Source organism: Erpetoichthys calabaricus, chromosome 11, assembly GCF_900747795.2.
Source record: "Erpetoichthys calabaricus chromosome 11, fErpCal1.3, whole genome shotgun sequence".
Lineage (NCBI taxonomy): Eukaryota > Metazoa > Chordata > Cladistia > Polypteriformes > Polypteridae > Erpetoichthys > Erpetoichthys calabaricus.
The window spans coordinates 144,546,375-144,566,657 of NC_041404.2; the positions used below are offsets into that span (position 1 = coordinate 144,546,375).

Below are 20,283 nucleotides of genomic sequence, written 5' to 3' on the forward strand. Positions count from 1 at the left end.
TTGCCATGCAATAGTCGTTCTAGTTGAATGTCTTGTGTTGACCACTTTCTAAAGGCGAGCAGCAGTTAATTACGTGGTTTTAGACTTGTAAATAACTTAAAGGTTGGAATCAAAAATTTTAAAGATGAATTGGAATATTAGTAAAACAAAAAAGTTTTGATCTGCCAGGTTGTCTTCCTTTTGATCTGTGCGACCTTTACAGTCTTGGATAAAGCTCTCCCGTGTTTCTCAAAGTTGTGTTGTACTGTATTTTAAAAATAAAAAGATTTTTTTTAATGCTTCAAAGAGTGATTGTTGCCCTCCTTCTTCTCCTTGCAGACCACTGGCATACAGCACCTTGGCTGACCTTGTACACCATGTCCGCCAGAATTTGCCCCTTAATGACCTCTCCCTGGCAGTGCAGCTTTTTGCCAAGAACATAGACGACGAGTCTCTTCCTAGCAGCATCCAGACCATGTCATGCAAGCTGCTTCTCAACCTAGTGGACTGCATTCGCTCCAAGAGTGAGCAGGAGAATGGAAACGGAAGAGATGTTCTGATGAGGATGCTGGAGGTAGGAACTGACCTGATAGGCCCTTAACTGGACCTTTTCCCTGGCGTTGGAGGGGGTTAGTGGCAGCTGCTTAAATTGTCTTTCCGCATATCTTAACTCGCCCCCTCCCTGTCTTTTGTTTCAGGTTTTTGTGCTCAAATTCCACACTATAGCTCGTTATCAGCTTGTCACCATCTTCAAGAAATGTAAGCCCCAGTCGGAGCTTGGGGTTGTAGATGCTGGGGCACTGCCAGGAGTGCCAGCCACCCCTACAGCACCAGTTCCTCTACCAACTCCTGCACCGCCAGTTGTGGCTTCACCGGCAGCCAACTCTTTTGAAAAGCCAGGGGATAAAGAAAAGGAAGACAAGCAGACATTCCAGGTGTCGGACTGTCGCAGCCTTGTGAAAACGCTGGTGTGTGGGGTTAAGACCATCACATGGGGCATAACGTCCTGCAAGGCTCCTGGGGGTAAGAATTTTTAAACACAGCAGGTTGAGGCCTCGTGTTACTGGGTGAAATGCAAGTGTTTGGATGTGAGGCCAATGAGACAGATACAACAACAACATTTATTTCTATAGCACATTTTCATACAAATAATGTAGCTCAAAGTGCTTTATATGATGAAAAAAGACAAAGTAAAAATTAAAATAAGAGAACACTAACATAGAATAAGAGTAAGGTCTGATGGCCAGGGAGGACAGAAAAAACAAAAAACTCCAGACGGCTGGAGAAAAAAAAAATCTGCAGGGTTTCTGAGGCCACGAGCCCCCTCTGGGCATTTTACCTAACATCAATGACCTCAATCAGTCCTCATGGTATTCAGGGTTTTCATGGAAGTACTTGATGACGACGGTCACATGGCCTTTAATCCATCAATGTGGGGACATCATGGTGCTTTGATTAGGTGGTGGTGGCGCAGGTCGCCACTATAGAAAACCGGAAAAAGAACAGAAGAGAAAGTAGGGCTTAGTACGGATTTTGGAGCCCCCATGAATAGTAATGATAATTAATTGAATATGCAGAGCATCAGGATTAAATTAAAATGAAGTTATGAGAAAGCCATGTTTAAGTAATGTGTTTTTGTCAGTTTTTTAAAGTGTTCCACCTATCAGCCTGGCAAATTCCTACTGGCAGGCTATTCCAGATTTGATGTGCATAACAGCAGAAGGCCGCCTCACCACTTCTTTTAAGTTTAGCTCTTGGAATTCTAAGCAGACAATCATTTGAAGATCTAAGGTTACGATTTGGAATATAAGATGTCAGACACTCCGATATATAAGATGGAACAAATTTATTTAAGACTTTGTAAACCATAAGCAGTACCCATCCATCCATCCATCAATGATCCAACCCGCTATATCCTAACTACAGGGTCACGGGGCTCTGCTGGAGCCAATCCCAGCCAACACGGGGCGCAAGGCAGGAAACAAACCCCGGGCAGGGCATATACACACACACACACACACGAAGCACTCACTAGGGACAATTCAGAATCACCAATGCACCTAACCTGCATGTCTTTGGACTGTGGGTGGAAACCCACGCAGACACGGGGAGAACATTCAAACTCCACGCAGGGAGGACCCGGGAAGCGAACCCGGGTCTCCTAACTGCGAGGCAGCAGCGCTACCCACTGCCATAAGCAGTATTTTAAAGTCAATTCTGAATGACACAGGTAACCAGTGTAGTGACATCAAAACTGTAGAGATGTGTTCGGATTTTCTTTTCCTAGTTAGGATTCTAGCAGCTGCATTCTGCACTCGTTGCAGTCGATTTATGTCTTTTTTTGTGTAGTCCTGAGAGGAGTGTGTTACAGTAATCTAGTCGACCGAAAACAAAAGCGTGAACTAATACCATGTTGAATCCAGAGATTGTAATCAAATTCACTGTCTCTGTTCGATTTCATTTAATGTTTTTTTTTTTTTTTTAAGTTTTTGTGTGTTTAGTTAGAGAAAACCAGTGTGACTTGCCTGAGAAGCTGTCAGACCTTATGAGTTTCTCTTTTCCTTATTTCCAGAAGCACAGTTTGTCCCCAATAAGCAGCTACAACCCAAGGAGACCCAGATCTACATCAAACTTGTCAAGTATGCCATGCAGGCCTTGGATATTTACCAGGTAGGCTTTGCTTACCTCCTTTTGACTTTAGACATTGCAGCAAAGCATCTTCAGACTTGCCTTGAAGGTGGGGTGCTGGCAGTATGGCATTGCGTGCACTCCATACCCCCTTATGTCCAACACCAATCTTGGCTTCACAGGTCCAGATCGCGGGCAATGGACAGACGTACATCCGGGTGGCAAACTGCCAAACGGTTCGAATGAAGGAGGAGAAGGAGGTTCTCGAGCACTTTGCAGGCGTTTTCACGATGATGAATCCCCTGACCTTCAAGGAGATTTTCCAGACCACGGTTCCATACATGGTGGAGAGGATTTCCAAGAACTATGCCCTGCAGGTGAGCTGCGGAGATGTAAAGGGCAATGAAACGGTGTACGCCCAAATCTTGCAGATGTTTACCGGAGCTGCTTATCTTCGGGATGTCTCCAGTGTTGATACTTGTAGTGATCGGAGGGTACATTTGTTAGGGTGTCCAATGGCTCTTACTCCCTTTTTCTCTGCTCCTTTTTTTGGCAGATTGTTGCAAATTCATTCTTGGCCAACCCGTCCACTTCTGCACTTTTTGCTACCATTTTGGTGGAATATCTGCTGGAGAGATTGCCAGAGATGGGCTCCAATATTGAACTGTCCAATCTCTACTTGAAGCTCTTCAAGCTTGTTTTTGGCTCGGTCTCCCTGTTTGCTGCTGAGAATGAGCAGATGCTAAAGGTAAGCAAGACGTTTATGGAAGTTTGGGGATGCCGAAGGCCTCAGTTTGTATTACGTGAAAGAACACGTGTCCTGTCCTCCACCTACTCTGTGTGTAAGCTGACAGGCGGCTTGAACCAATTCCTTTTAACAGATTGGTGGAGATTGGTTAACTTTTGGAGTGTGGCAATTGGGGAGACTCAAAACTTTCCTCTTCTATGAACTTTAGTCATCTGTGTAATTTTTTTTTACTCTGTATGTAAAGCGACCTTGGGTTTGTGAAAGGCGCTCAATAAATGTAACCTAGTATTATTATTATAGAAGGCAAATCTACAACAGAAAGCAGTGTTCAAGTCTTAATCTAAAAACAAAAAAGAAAGAATGTACAAGAGATAAATATTACTGCCACTGACAGCATCTCTTACTGGTAGAGCACATGTCCAGGGTCACATTGACATTACAAGTGGAAAAGCCTGAATTGGTGTAAGCTGTAAGAAGGAACAAGAAGAGTCATGTAAAATATTTGATACCAGTAACAGTGCACTGCATGATAACATGCAGTGAGTACACTTGACTTGAGCTTTCCTAGTTCTCATCCTCTCTCTTTCTCTGTACATTTACCATTCGTTTTGCTCAGAGGTTGATGCGCTTGCTGCTTCCTGAGCAGCTCTTCTTTTCTCCACCATAGCGGCCCACTGCTTCTGTTCTTCCGTCAGCATCTTTTCGCATTAAAACTGATTAAGTCCAGTGTTTGTGTTACAATTACCTAGTATGTTTTCTTTAATTTTTCACTTAAGTTGGCACTCAAGTCTTCAATCTGCCTCAAGAATGATTTAAGATATAAAGAGGTAGAGGTAGTGAATGAGAACGGCACCCATACACATGCGCCGCACGCCCGCCCTGCTGCCCACTGCTGAGAGTTGATTCTACAATAAAATGAAATAAAAAGAGGACTAACCTTGGAGGTCAATCATCACCCCAAAAGCGGACAGTAGAGGTCAAGTAGTATATGAGGACCAAATTTCAGGTCAATAGGTCAAACAGTTTGCGATCTACAGGTGATTTAAAATCCCGGAGAGACAAACGAACAGCCACGGTAGCGTATTATATAAGAAGATATTATAACATGCTTCTTTGTAACTGTTTCAAAGTCTAAATATTCTCAATTGTAATAGAAATCTGCCATTTTTCAAACTCTGATAGGTCCATGGAGGGCTAGGACCCTAGTAAAGGATCAAAAATAACATATGTGTGATCACTGACCTTGAAATAGTCTAGAATAATACCCAACATACTTATGTTTGAAATTTGTCATTTTTAACCTTCTGGGAGTGACTCTTAGAGGGCTAAGACCACCGGTAAAGAATCAGATGTTTAAAAAGATGATCATATTTGTGATCAGCAAACCTTGACATAACATAAAATGACACTCCTCACGGCTATATTACCAGTTCCCATTTTTCAAAGTTTGTTTCAAATCCCCTGGGATCTCTTGATGTGGCACACACAACTTCAAGTCCTTCTGATCATTTTTGAAGGAGACGCCTATCGGTTTATTCTTTACACTCTGCATAAAATATGGTCTTAAAATTGACCTAAAAAAGAGTTTTTAGATAGATAGATCTTTATCATCATTGGCACTTTTACAAAGGAACAACGGAACTAAAGGTGCAGTCGACTCAGTGTGAGCCATAAGAGTTAAAAAGACAAGAAGAGAGAAAATAATAACAAACCGAATAGTAATAAAAGTACTTTACAAAATATATGAATTGCACTTGTTTTATTCTGAGTTCATGATTGCTTTTGGATAAAAACTGTTTTTAAGGCGCTTTCTCCTGGTTTTCATTGCTGTGTATCTCTTGCCCGATGGCAAAAGCTGTAAGAGGCAATGACCGGGATGTGAAGAATCCTGTGGAATGTCTGTTGCTTTTTTGTGGCATCGGGAGGTGTAGATTTGTTCCAGATTGGGGAGGGTACAACCAGTTGTTCTCTCCGCTGTCCTGACGACCCTGTGGAGCTCTTTCCTTTCTGAGGAGGTGCAGCTACCGTACCACACACACAAGTCCGTACGTGAGCACACTCTCGATGGAACAGTGATGATAAAAGGCAAGGAGCAGATTTTTGGGGAGATGGTTCTTTCTGAGGATTCTCATAAAATCCAGTCTCTGCTGCGCCTTCTTCAGCAGCTCCTTGGTGTTGGCGCTCCAGGTCAGGTCATCCTCTAGCTCACTGTCGGGCAACCGGTGCAGTGCACCGCGGAATTTTCTAGGGGCGCCGCGAAAACTTTTGTAAAATATTGAAAATTGCTAGTGTTTTTGAACTTTTGGTTGATTATGGAAACGAAGTCTAAGAAACGCGAGAGACTTGAAATGATCGACAAGGAAATGTGCGTCTGTCTTTTGAAAATTGATCCTCGCATCAATCTCATATGTGCTGAAAAACAATCTCAACGTTCACATTAATTAAATTTAAGATTTATCCTTTGATTCCTTTATTAATAAAATGTCTTTCAAACTTGTAAAATTAACTGTTTTTATTGGCGATTGTCCATAGATTGTGTCGTCACGACTTTATTTATGGGCAGTCCCTCAGGTGCGCCGCGAAAGAAAATTTTTGGACTTATTGCGCCGCAACTCGAAAAAGGTTGCCTTTCACTGCTCTAGCTCAATGCCCAGAAACCTGAACACCGGGACCCGTTCCACACAGGCCCCGCCAATGATGAGTGGCTGGATGTCAGTTTTGTTTTTTCTAAAGTCAATAACAAGCTCCTTTGTTTTCTGTAGTGTTGAGGAGGCAGGTTATTGACTCTGCACCCCTCTGACAGCCGCTCCACCTCGTCCCTGTATGCCAGCTCAGCCTCCTGTGTTCGACCACCGTCGTGTCATCCGCAAATTCAGGTCAAGAAGGTCAAAAATTGGATGGGGGAGAGAGTGACCCCAAAAAGCTTAATGTCTTGTCTAACTAGACAATAAGTAAAGTTAAATGGTATATCATAGGTAGGGGTTTTCGCATAACGGGTTTTCACATAATTCTGGAGGCACCTGACCAAAAAAAATAATACAGATTTCATACTGTTTACTGTAAAAGTAATTCTTAGGGGCACAAAATAAAACATTTTACTTGATGGCACCTTCCTTGGGACTCAAGGTTAGGGCTGGGCAGTATGACCAAAATTCTATATCATGGTAGTTTTCAAAATTATACCAGGTTCATGGTATTCAACAGTATTTTTTTCCCCATGCATGAGTGGATGTTAACCACATTTTCCACTGCAATTACTGCAATAGACTGGCTAAGAATGACCTATCCCACTGTCACGAGAATTGTACATTGTACAAAAACACATTTTAATGTGCACACAAATATTAATACAGGTTTGCATGGCCCCATAAAGTGATAGTTTTCAAGGGGGTGGCACTAATGAAGAGAAGGAATCACATTGCATGACAGTTGTAGTCAAAATATAGAACCTTTTTATTGAACAAATTTTGCAAACAACTTAAACTATAATTTTGACAACATATTTTCAACCATCCAAAGAGGCATTTAGACTTAGCAAAATATCCAGAGGTGCTTGTCAAAAGTTGTATTGCACTGAACATGTCTTAGAAAAGGAATAAATAGTAAATATGTTTTGTTAACCAACTACACTTTCCGTTAATGTTAACAATCTCTGTCCACTGACACGTTAGCTTTCTGGATTGTAATGGCGTTGGCTCTCTCTTTTTGTCGTAGGCAGTACCTCTAGAAAACACATCTACAAGTGACGTCCGACTCTAGTGTCCTCTCGCTTTTTCAGTTTTACCTGAGGACGTGAAGGGTGCCAATCTTAGTTCCATTCATTCATGGCACTCCAAAGCATGTTTGCGGCTGAGGTGGTGAGTGCAGCAAATTGCTCGTGTTACCGCCTCCGGCGACAACTATAGCTCCACAGCATTTGCAGTAAATAGTTGTTTGGTCCACATCCGACCTTTTAAAACCAAAATCTCCAGACAACAGACACGGCTCCTTTTTTCTGCAAAAATTCTTCTGTGTCATCACATTCAACTTTATCGTCTGCAACAGCTTCAGTTTCAGAATGTTCTCTGTCCATTTTCACCACTCAATACCTCCACTAACACATGTACTCCGCTGCATGTGTGTTTAGCAGTGTAGCAGTGAAAAAGGTCCCCCCTTAAACAGTTTCCCACTGCACCACGTTCCGAATGTTGTTTAGGCTATTTAAACCGGTATTGCGGTATAAGAAAAATCCATATCATAACAAAAATAAAAAACGTTTTTCGGTATGAACCGGTATACCTCCCAGCACTACTCAAGGTCACCTTACAAATTATAAAAACAACAGTAATATGAAAGAGTAACTATTAAGAATTAAAATAAAATAAAGCATGATAAAACAACGTTGTAGTTTCCAAAAGCTTCAGAAATGCTGGTACTGTGCCATTTAAAAATGTTTTTTGGCCCTTTTTCTAGTACTGGTATATGGCACAATCCCACCGCCACCACCAATTCTAGTCTAACAGCCATTTTCCAGGTTTCACGGCAGGCGAGCCAGCTGAGCCCCAAGTATTTTTTCATCCACTCACATAACAATAAAATGTGAATACTTTTTATTGGCACCATGTCTACTACCTCCTCCTGATTGCTGTCCAAGCCCTCCTTCACTGGTGGTCCCGTGCCACTCTGGATACCAGTTCCTCCTCGCACTCATTCACCGTGTTTTACGCCAAGTTCATTCCCCCACCCCCCCTGTATTGTCCTTCACCGGAGGTCACGTAGCTCTCTGAAAACCCCCTGAAGGCTTCCCTTCCGTACTTCCGTCTTACTTTCCCAAGGTGCACTTTGCCAAATTCCCCTTTCCCCAAGCTGACCTTCACCCGAAGGGTCCTGTGGCTGTTTGTAAAAAAAAAAAAACCCCGTTTAGATCCCAACCCCACTGACTTGACTGACCGTGTTTTTGCGGAGACCATTTTCCACTCTCCTCATCAAGCCTTCATTTTGAAATGTTGACGTCCTTTTTGAAACCAGACGGAGTTCCAGTAATGAAATGGTTGCCTTGGGTGCCCCTGAGCTAAATCTCTTCATTCTCATTTTGTGCTCCAAAAGAATGTTTAAAAAAAGAGCCAGGTCTTGTTGGCCGGGGTGAAAGGTGCTCTATATATAATTTTTCATCCCTCAGCTATTTTAATAGTCCTGGATTGTCTTATACTTTGGCTCACACAGCAGAAAAGTTTGAATCCCATCAGTTAACCTGCAAAAATTTTAATGAATTCTGTCAAGAGCTGGAGAAGCTGCGCTGTCCTTTAGATTGATAGTCCGGCTCCAGATTGATTAAGTGAAGGTCACTTTATGGAGTATATATATTTTTTTTCTTTTTTTTTTTATATAAAGTGTTTCCATTTTTTTCCTCAGCAGCTTGAGTCTCGTTTCAAGGCTGCATGTATTTAATGAGCTGTAACTCCAATTTGAATGTGTTGATTTAGTGCGCTCGTCACCTAGTGTTTTACCGCGTTCACGCCGCACTTACGCACCGGCCTTGGGTTTGCCCGGCACTTTTCATTATCTACCGAAATGTTGTGATATTAGCTAATGCTCCAGCTCGGTGGCCGTCTGATGGGCTGCGCATCCCGCTGAATGAAATGTGTGCTTCTGCCAAAATGTTTCATATCTGAAATGGAAGCAGTCAGTCCTGAGTGATCGGTGGCGCACGGCGTCCTTGGTGCGTGGTCGGGAGGGCTAATTTTGGATTTTTTTTGCACTTGAAGCTGCCGACGTATCCCACGAGTTCTTCTCGGAAGGGATCTCAGACTTGATGACTGCAGTTTCTGGATCTCTTCACCTTGAGGAGGCCAGATTACACAACTAGGAATTGCCACAGGGCAACAAATGTTGTGACTCTATGATGACTTACCAGCCCAGCTTCGTCATCTCCAAAGTAACTGGAGCTTGCGGCAGGCTGACAGCCAATTAACACGTTGCCTGTGTGGCAGATGGCTGGGATGCTCCTCTGATGGAAGGAACAGGGGAGAGGACAATACCTCCCCCAGAACACAAGAGGATAACCCCCCTGGATTACATCTCGGCCACAGGCTTGGAGCTTGGAAGCTCAACCCTGCTGGGGCTCGAGGCCTCCGCCAGGGGACGCCTGGACAGTCCCAGAGCCCTGGGCTGCAGCACAACCAGAAGTGCTGCCAGAAGAGGATCGGGGTGCACCTGCAGCACTTCTGTCACACTCGGGATTGCTGCCGGAAGAGGATCAGAGTGCACCTGCAGCACTTCTGGGTGCACTTTTGAGGGAGGCCATCTTGCTCTGTTCAAGGAGCCAGAGTCGGGAGGTGGAGGACAAAGCCTGCTGGGAGAGGAGAGGAGAGGAGTGGAGGCAGCAGAGAAGAGAGAGAGAGAAGAAGAAAAAGATTTGGGTGCCGTTGTGCTTGGACTGTGTTGTATCTGTGGGAAACTGGGGAAGGCGTTTCCCACGAGAAGGAAGATAAATAAAGTGTGTGGTGTTTTGCACTCGTGTGTCTCTGTGCCTGTCTGTGTTTGGGTTTGGCGAGCTGTATGACCCCGTGGCATATCACGCCTGACAGCGTTGCTTTCCAGGTATGGGGCGAGTTCAGCCGATTTCTCAGCTGTTTTTATTTTCTGTTTTCAGTTTTGTTCTGCTACGACAAACACTTATTTAGTGCAGTACACAGCACCCACATTCCTTGTGTTTTAGTGACTTTGTTCTATGCCTTACACTTCCGGGTATGCGTTGATTGGTTGTCAGCGGTCATACAAACACAAAACTTGTCCCCCTGTGACTTGAGACAAAGTAGAGGGTCACAGACAGAACTGGCAGTCACGAGAGCGCACTGTCATTGCCCCCAACTTGCTAAGATTATGCCAATGAAGAGTGCCAGGTAATGTATGTGTTGCTGGAATGACTGGCGCGGTGATGGTCCCTGGAGTGAATAATGGGCCCAGCTCCACCACATAAAGTGGGGGAAATAAGTATTTGATCCCCTGCTGAATTTGTAAGTTTGTAAGTTTGCTCACGTAATTAATAATTTTTATGGTAGTTTCATTGTAATGGAGAGAGACAGAAAGTCAACCGCAAATCCAGAAAAAAACTCATTACGTCAAAGTTATAAATTGATTTGCATATCATTGAGTGAAATAAGGATTTGAACCCCTACAACCCATCCAGAATTCTGACTTCCACAGATCGGCAGTCAATCAGTCAATCAATCACAGATACTCCTGATCTCAACTTGTGATGTGTATAAAGCTCACCTGTCCACAGAATCAATTTCTTCCATTCCAACCTCTCCACCACCATGGGCAACACCAAAGAGCTCTCAAAGGACATCAGTCTTAAACAATGCCCCAACCGAAGAGGATAATTGTTTTATTGGTTACTTGCCCTGGGGGTGTTTTGTTAGTCCAATGTTTTATGGAGAACAGAGACAAGAAAATTCCTGATAATAGTGGGTGTCAGTAGCAAATAATATCAAAAATGTCCATTAAAAAAAACTAATTATTTGTGTTGCATTATCTACTTGTCAGGTATACAACAGCCCAGGCTAAAATATTAAATACACTGTGTGACAGATAGGGGGCGCTGTCGTCCCCTTGAACCCGCAGATCAGACACCAGATAAAAGTCCAATATGAATTTATTTTACTAATAAATGTGCAGAAAGCATCCCCACTCCACAATACTCAATAATAAATAATAATCAATCACAATTCAATAATCCTCCACACCTCCCAGCAGCTCAGTCACCCTTCCTCCCAACTCGGCTCAATCTGCTGGGGTTTCCCATCGTCCTTTTAAAGTCCTTGACCCAGAAGTGCTTCTGATCCTTCAGTCCATGTGATTACCCAGCACTTCCCGGGTCAGGTGAAAACTCTTCTTCTTCATCCCGGAAGGATGTCATTTCCTCTGCCGCTGTGACTAAGATGTACTTCCGGGTTATAGGGAAAATACAAGTCCTTGAGCCTCCCTGTGGCGTCCTCTGGCAGCACCCACCGTATCCAGCAGGGTTGTTGTTGTGATGGGAGAATTTAAATATAACTTGATGAATATTTTGTATGTCTTTATTTGATTTTTAGGCAAAGCAATGTAATTTAGTGTTACTTTGGTGAGAGGCATTCGTGTTTGCCCCCCCCCTTTTACAACTGAGCCTCTTTGAATTTTATGACAGGATTTGGGGGAAGATGTGCCTTAAACCGGTTTGGTTAGTGTTTCTTTGCTTAATTCATTTCTACCCCCGCAAGAAAGACTTAAAGACATATGGTCTTGGGGGTGGCAGGTATTAAGATGTTCTATTCCCCCATTGGTCTGAGGGTATGGCTGTTTGGAATTGGCTTGTCTCAGAGGCCTTTAAGTACCATGATGTCCTATTGGCTCTTGGGGTTGGACAGAACATCTATAAATGTATGTGTTTAAGCTCACATTCTCTCTCTTACTAACCAACATCTGAAAGAAGCATCTCTCATGCTAACCTGTGATGATGAAGAGCACACAATGAAGAGCACAGCTCAGCAGCCATTTTGAACAGACATGTGGCTGAAAGCTGAGCACCAATGATGCTTTAACTAGAGACATTTAAGTAACTACAAGACTGTGTGCCGCCTGAACTACATATCACCATTTAATCAGGTTGTATGGTTGCCAATATTCAAATATACTTTGCATTTTGTTATTATTTATGAATATTATCAATAATACATTATTTTATGGGTAACTTAACTTCTGCTTGTCTTTTTACTACATCTAATTGCCTAAGGTAATAGAAATAGAAGGGAATATTGGGGATAAGTTATATACAATAATACCTTATAAACAGTGGTAAGTCTGTGAGATTAGGCATTCTAAGGCTACATATTAATAATACAATAGGGGAAAGTAGAGCAATATTGTGAATTTCCCCTTGGGATTAATAATGTTATCTATCTCTCTCTCGACAAAACAGTTGTGAATAGAGACTCCATTGTCCATGATTCCCTGCTGGCATTCCGGGCACCTCCATGCTGCAGGGAGGGCTCCATCTGGGGGTTATGGTTGGCCATATCCCACAACTGTTTCCGGAAAATTTACTACTACACAATGGCAGCGCGTTATAACGGAATCAACTTTTGAAATTCTGTGGTGAACAAGCCACTAATTCAGTAGGCCTTGTTTGTTCACCGGCTCTTTGCGAAACTTGTGGCAGCACTACTCAAGTGAACTGCACATCCCAGCAGCCCCCTGAGTACTGTGTGTTTGTGTGTGTGTGTGTGCCATTGGGCAGCTTTGGTTGTTTTCATGGGGGTCGCAGGGAAGAAGCAAGTTGTGACGTAGAATTTTTAAAAGGGAGCCATTAGAAAAGCTAGGGATTTGCACTGACAATCGGAAGCTTGACTGTTCGAATCCCGTAAACCCCAAAAGTGACTTCTTTGGGCCCTTGAGCAAGGCCCTTAACCTGCAATTGCTCCGTCCTGGGTATGACGTTAATCTGCATCCAGCCCTGCATGTAGGCCCTCCAACCTGCAGGGAAAAACACCTTGGGGTTGGTGGCAGAATTGGCACTCCAGCCACCATAAAAAAAAAAAAAACCTCACACTATTCCATTCCGTCTGAGCTAGTGTGGTGCTGAGGTGTCACCCATCACATGGCTGGCACTCAGGTCCTAATCTGGGGTCCTGAGTTGGTTTGTCATGTGGTGGGTGCGGCAATGTGCAGGATCAGCGCCTTCCTCCCTCCTCTCCATTAGAAAGCCCGTAGGATCACAATCTGTCTGTTGTCTTCACCCCACAACTGGATCACAGATACTATCACCCCCCTCCATTATATCACAGTTTTCTCTGGATTTATACTCTTGACCTGTGCCTGATTGTTTGTACGGTTTTGTCTAAGGTGGGTACCGTCTTCATCATTCAACTTCTACAAATCTTCACGTAACAAATGGATCACGGCAGGACAAAACTTTTCATTACATTTGGGAGGCTGTTCACTAGGGGGTCTCATTTCAGTTCTCCCCATCATCTGCGTCTGTTGTTTTAAGACTGTTCCGTGAATGTTTATCATTGATCTTTTAACACTTGGTGTTTTGTCATTTTTCTTTTTATATCTGTGCTTAGTTAATTATTGCCATGCAGGTTAATTTTAGGTGGGTCTCTCTGTGAACATTATTAGTTTGTTTCTGCATTTCTTATTTATTTAATAGAACAACAACGTTTATTTGTATCTCACATTTTCATACAAATGGTGTAGCTCAAAGTGTTTTACAAGGTGAAGAAAGAAAAGTTTATATAAAACAAAAAAGATTGGGCAATACTAAGTAACAAAGAATAAAGTAAGGTCAGAAAACTCTGAATGGGCCGGAAAAAACAAAAACAAAAAAAACAAAATCTGCAGGGGTTCAAAGGCCAAAAGACCACCCGGCCAGCCCCCACTGGACATTCTTTCTCACATAAATGATCTCAATCAGTCCTCATGGATTTCAGGCTTCACGTGAAAGAATTTGATGATGACGGTCATGTGGACCTCTGACCTTCAATCCATCAATGTAGGGAGTGCATGGCGCCCTGATCAGGTGGTGGGGGTGCAGAACGCCACCATGGAAAAAGAACAGTAGAGAAAGTAGGGGTTAGTATGGATTTTGGAGCCACCATGAATGATATTGATAATTAAATGCATATACAGAATATCAGGATTAAACTAAAATGAAGCCATGTTACAGTAATGTGTTTTTTAAAGTGCTCCATTGTATTAGCCTGGCGAATTTCTGTCAGTCAGCTATTCCAGATTTGAGGTGTATAACAGCAGAAGGAGCCTCACCACTTCTTTTAAGTTTAGCTATGTGCTATTGTATTGTGTTTTGTGGAAGATGAATGTTTTCTTCGTTCCCTTGTACTAATCTATGTCTGAGAAGTTAAGCAGAAGTAAGCTTTACGAAACCATACATTATGTAAAAGCATGCTTTGATGAGCAAACAGAAAAATATTTGTTCAAGGGACTCAAGGTCTAAGCATTCCACACATGAGTCTGCCTTATCCCGTTTTCCTCTATTTACATCTGAAAGCCATAACAAAAGGGCCAAGAAATCACGTCGCATAAGGGGCGTTGAACTTGTGGTGAAGAAGGAACTCTGGGGTCTGAGATAATACTTGGCTCAAGGATTGTGTAAGATAAAAGTGTCGACTGTTGCATTTCATAATGATATTAAATCACGCGTTCTAGGGGTATAAAACTTTGCCCCAATCGACAGACGGGGTTCAGAAGAGCCCTGACGCTGTCAAGTAATATTGATTGCCTGCTTTCTGAATCTCTGCTCATTGTGACACTGAAGAATAAAGCTGGTATATAACCACACCTGCTGTCTTGTCTGAGTCTTCGTCCACAGTTTCTGTTTGTGAGTGTGTGCGTTCCTGGCGTCGCATCACTGTTTTAGGACAGTGAGAATCTGATCGCTGCGATGAACCACAGTGGTGAACTTGGCCCCCTGTTTGTTTGAAGTATCTGAAATATACACCAATACGAATCGTGATGTTTTCATGCGGCTTTCTTTACCTTTTTAATCTCTAGTAATCTCAGACCATGCTCTGCAATGTTGATATCGTGTGATGGTGCATGGTGGTCAATGATTGAGCTGTTGCTGGGTAGGACTCCTGACCAATGACTGAAAGGAGCAGGTGGGCCTTCAGTTCAAAACTCATTCTTGTTTCAGCGCTGTCGTCTTTTGTTCAGGAGTTGGTTTTTGTAGCAGAAATGTGTGTGTTAAAGAGCGTATTGAGCCTACAGCCAGGTACCAGACTGCGGAGAGGATCACAGGGACAAAACTTCCTTCCATGGACTTCATGTATGCACATCGTTGTCGGAAAAGAGCAGAGGGAATTATCAGGGACTCGCTCCATCCTGCTCACTGTCTGCTCAGACGCAAAAACTGTACGTACAATCTGAGACACAGCAGAGCGGACAGCATCATCACTCACAGAACAAGGTTTTTTCAATAGCTTTTTCCCCGCCACAGTCCAACTGATGGCAAAACAAAATTATTGAATATATGTAATAACCTCACACTACTTCACTTGTCATGTAAATAACGAGTTAAAAATGTGGCAATATTTTAACTGTGCAGTATCTACAATATATTGTATTTTTTTGTGTAGATATTACCACTTTTCTGTATAGTGCTGGTGTAATCTATATTATTTTACTGTTGTTAAATTTTTTTTAATGTTTTACTATAACTCGGACAGAGCTCTGCACAAGAATTCCAATGTGCTTTGACTATTGGTTTTATGCACACATGGCAAATAAAAGAACCTTGAGGTGGATCATGTGACATGGCTGATTTGAGAGTTTGTTTAGAAGTTTGATACACGGCTGCCTCGGGACTTTTTAGCGCCATTTCAAATTTCCAAAGTATCGCGAGCACACTGCATTATGACAGCCGGCTAACATGCAGGGTGGCGGCACCCATAACTGTATGAATGTACCATGAGTTCACCTCTAGTCTTAAATTCATCTCTTTGTCTTCTTTCGGCTGCTTCCGTTAGGGGTCGCCACAGCAGATCATCTTCTTCCATATCTTTCTGTCCTCTGCCTCTTGCTCTGTTACTCCCATCACCTGCATGTCTTCTCTCACCACATCCATAAACCTTCTCTTAGGCCTTCCTCTTCTCCTCTTCCCTGGCAGCTCTATCCTTAGCACCCTTCTCCCAATATACCCAGCATCTCTCCTCTGCACATGTCCAAACCGACACAATCTAGCCTCTCTGACTTCATGTTACGATAAATATAGGCAAGTCTCTCTTTTGTTTTCCTCCTTCCTTGCGGTCACATTGTATGTGTTGCACTCGGTGGTTGTCGGCTCTCACACACACTCGCACGCTTGCCCCTACGACTTAGGTGATTGTGGTGCTGTAGGGTTTCTGTAGACTTTTCATAATCGTGGAGTTCTGAAACTGGTCCAATTAACTGAACTATTCTTTGGTTTCCTCCATCCCTGTGGTAGGTCTCACAATATCGTTATCTCCGCAGCACCAGCCTCAGCCACATAATTGGAAAAGCAGCAAGAGTTTTCATTCTGTTACCAAGTCCCACGTGGCTTAGAGGCCTAACTGACCTTTTTTGTTGCCTCATAAATCAATGACTTGTTTGTTTGTTTCTTTTTCCCTCACAGCCTCATCTGCACAAAATTGTGAACAGCTCTATGGAGCTGGCCCAGTCTGCTAAGGAGCCCTACAACTACTTTTTGCTGTTGCGGGCCTTGTTTAGGTCCATCGGTGGGGGCAGCCATGACCTGTTGTATCAAGAGTTCCTTCCACTTCTTCCCAACTTGCTGCAAGGTGAGCTTTCCACGACCTAAGAATGTACACGTGCATGTCTTGGGCGAGGAGGGAATGATTGACTTGGCAGTCTTGACATGTGTCACCCCTCAACTGTCTCCCTGCAGGGCTCAACATGCTTCAGAGTGGACTGCACAAGCAACACATGAAGGACCTCTTTGTGGAGCTCTGCTTGACCGTTCCCGTGCGTCTCAGCTCGCTGCTTCCCTACCTGCCTATGCTCATGGATCCTCTTGTGTCGGCTCTCAACGGCTCCCAGACGTTAGTCAGCCAGGGTCTGCGCACCCTCGAGCTGTGCGTGGACAACCTGCAGCCTGACTTTCTCTACGACCACATCCAGCCTGTCCGTGCCGAACTCATGCAGGTATTTAAATGTTGGCTTCTGCTGTGCCTTTGGTCACCTAAACTGAGGCCTACATCCTTCATCTTAAAAGATCAAACCTAGGTTTTATTTTTAACACATTCAGTTTTCAGCGAGTCTCCCATTTCCATTGTTCCATGTCCTTTTTTATTTTCTTCTTCTTTGTTACGTGATTTTCATTGTCAGCCACTGGAGGGCACTGTTTCTTTTAGAATGAACTGCAGGTCTTTTCGTGATGCTGCCAGAAAAAAATGATTGTGGGCATAATTTCATTTTTTTTTCTCTAAATTGCACTTTAATTGCTGCATTTTATTTGATTTACTCTGCGTTCTGTTGTGGGTAGCTGCCTCACCAGAAATATTCCCGGTAATGTGCTGCATTACATGCCGCCTGAGTTTGCTCAATTTTATAGTTTAAAAAAAAAAAAAAAAAAAAGAAACCTGCAAGTTTTCATGTTAGCATCTTATCTTTTCAGCCCCATCAGCATACCATCATTGTCGTGATGTACCATAATTCCATTTCAAAGGCCTAGCTTAGCTGGATTTAGGGGGGCTTTAATTCAGATTCTGTACCAGAGCTAGTGAAGAATGGCATCAATTAACCTCATTGGTTTTGGTTGTTGCTTCAGTGGAAGTAAATAACATCCCGCCTCTTCTATTAAAAATGCACATAAATAAATCCTGCATGGCGACGCACGCACAACCTGACTTGCTAGTTTGATGCAATGTGTAGGCTCATTTTTTTTAATCTATTTTTTTTTTTTTTGTAATGTTTCCCTGCTTGTATTTCCATAAATATTTTATTGCCCGACCTGCTCCAGGAGATTAGGGGCCCTGTTGGAGCCATACTGCACATTACTATTACTGTTACTATTATACTGTATATCGGTACATTAGTAAAGGAGACTATAAATGACAATGCCAAACGAACAAAGCCTATATTACATTCATGTGGACTTGCTTAACCTTGTTGAGGGGTTTACTTACCTCGGCAGTGACGTTCATGTCTCTGGTGACTCTTCCTATGAAGACAGTAGATGGATTGAGAGAGCATAGTGGGGGTCATGAGGTCGCTGGAAAGGGGTGTGTGGCGCTCTATGCAAAAGGACGAAGGTCCAAGTCTTTAGAGTCCTGGGGCTTCCTGTCTTGCTGTATGGTTGCTATCCAATGACCCCTTCATATGTGTGTCTCTTCACAGAATCCTTGGGTCCTGCTGGTTTGACTTTGTGTTGCTCAGTTAGTCCCAAAAAGAGGCACATGACCTGCATTGTGAGAGAGCGTCAGTTACGGCACTATGGCCATGTGGCACAATTCCCCGAGGGTGATCCAGTCCCTCATTGTTGAGGACCCGAGTGGCTGGGCCAGGACAAGGCGACGCCCACGTAACACCTGGCTGCAGCAGATAGAGGGTCAATTTCAGTAGGGTAGGACTGGGCTGCCTGTTTTGGGTGGTCATGGCATCCAGGATCCTGAGCTGTTTCGTCGTGTGGTGGGTGCAGCAACGCGCTGTACCAGTGCATGCTTCCCGACCTGTACTTGCTTAACAGACTCTTTTAGAAATTAGTTGTATTTTTGTTATAATGTGGAGTCTCATACATAACAAAATAAGGCTGTCAAAATATAACTGCATGGCAGATGAGGAGTTTCATTGACTAGCCCAGGAAAAGCCTTTACACCAGTCCAGCTACCCCTCACTTCTAACTGCTCATTTCCATCCTAACAGGCCCCAGACAAGGAGAACAAAATACAGTGGACATTTGACTTACAAACTCAATTCGTTCTCGAGGGCTGGTTGTAACTGAAGTTGGTTGTAAGTCAAAACTATTTTTCCCATAAGAAATGATGGAAATACCCATAATTCGTTCTGAACCTCCCACAGCAACACTTACTTAACCTTTTCATAATAAAATAGGGTTGTATAATGTGCATAATTTACCAAAACACCAATAATTTTTCTAATGTACTAACCAAAAAGTTGTAAAAAGTGCCTTGCCTACCAGAAACAACAATTTCATACTGTACTCACCATTTGATTTGACATCTTCGGGTTGCAGGAAGGGAGGAGGAGGAGAATGAAATGGACGTTGGTTATTGTTTGGAAGGAGCCTCCTTATACAAATCTTTTCTTTGTAAAATTATCGAGATGGTGGATTTCGACATATTAGCGAGATCGGTCACACGAACGCCACTCTCATATTTCCGCACAGTTTCCTTCTTCGTTTCGATTGTGATCGCTTTCTTTACCTTCATTACCTTCTCTTCCTACCTTAGCAATTATAGAAATAAATTATATAAATCACTGCATTGACCAAAATCACGTCCACAAACACATGTATCTGGGCTCCGACTGACGCTTACAAATGCTCTCGGCTGTTTGTTTACAATCGCACAAGCGGATTACCATGACCGCATTCAGGTCGTAACACAAGATGTTGGTCGTAATTCAAAACAAAAGTTTTGGTCATAAACCAAGTTGTTCGCAAGTCAGGCTGGTCGTATATCAAGGGTCGACTGTAATTAGAAAAGTCCTAAAAAATAAAGCAAAAAACCCCACATGGAAGAGGATGACCGTAAACTCCTGACTTGTGCACAGAATGGCAAACAAAGAAACTTTATAAATTAGGATTTATTTAAGAAAATAGAAAAGCACAGCAAAAATGATTTGCCTTAAAGGCAATCCTAAGTGAAAACGTTGCAAAAAACCACAATATAAAATCAAAATCCAAAAAAGGCAAAACCATAAGAAAATACGACCTTTACAATATTACAAATACAACTCGATAATCTGCTGCCCTCAGCTCTTTATACTGAGAGGGTTGGGTCAGTAACAGTGATGTCAGAGTGGCCCCACCTCCTAGAGCTCCTCCCACATTGCACACAGGGCATCAGAACATTTAAAGGGAGAGTAAATAATGGAAATGCATAAAGTATGGAGGATAATGACAGTAAAACAATAAATACACACAATTGCTATGTTTGATTCTGTATTTATATTTGTCCCAGGGGGAAATTTAGCATTTTACAGAAGCTCAGTCAATCAATCAATAAATATAACTAACAACCAGCAGCCCTCTTTTAATACACAGCAGAATTACTATAAAGTAAGAAAAACTCTTGACCTAAGATAGAAAGGGCAGCCGCAGTCACAGTGAGGAAGTATAAAGGCCTCTAAACAAATCCAAATCATATTATGTGATATCATCTACTGTTGAATTCTGCTCCGTACTTGTAATGTTTGTGTTTTTATATTGTATTGAGGATTATTTGTGT

General features: G+C 42.8%; 1 protein-coding gene across 4 annotated transcripts in view; it reads left to right on the forward strand.

Moving 5' to 3' along the window:
• Nucleotides 1-20,283, forward strand: part of trrap (transformation/transcription domain-associated protein) — a 227,557-nt gene that overhangs the window by 40,482 nt on the left and 166,792 nt on the right. For all 4 annotated transcript variants that reach the window (XM_051933670.1, XM_051933671.1, XM_051933672.1 and 1 more), the window contains exons 14-20: nucleotides 319-553; nucleotides 678-1,002; nucleotides 2,552-2,649; nucleotides 2,790-2,984; nucleotides 3,164-3,355; nucleotides 16,488-16,653; nucleotides 16,761-17,017. In XM_051933670.1, coding sequence (XP_051789630.1) covers nucleotides 319-553; nucleotides 678-1,002; nucleotides 2,552-2,649; nucleotides 2,790-2,984; nucleotides 3,164-3,355; nucleotides 16,488-16,653; nucleotides 16,761-17,017 — 1,468 coding nt within the window. The remainder of the gene's footprint in view (nucleotides 1-318; nucleotides 554-677; nucleotides 1,003-2,551; nucleotides 2,650-2,789; nucleotides 2,985-3,163; nucleotides 3,356-16,487; nucleotides 16,654-16,760; nucleotides 17,018-20,283) is intronic.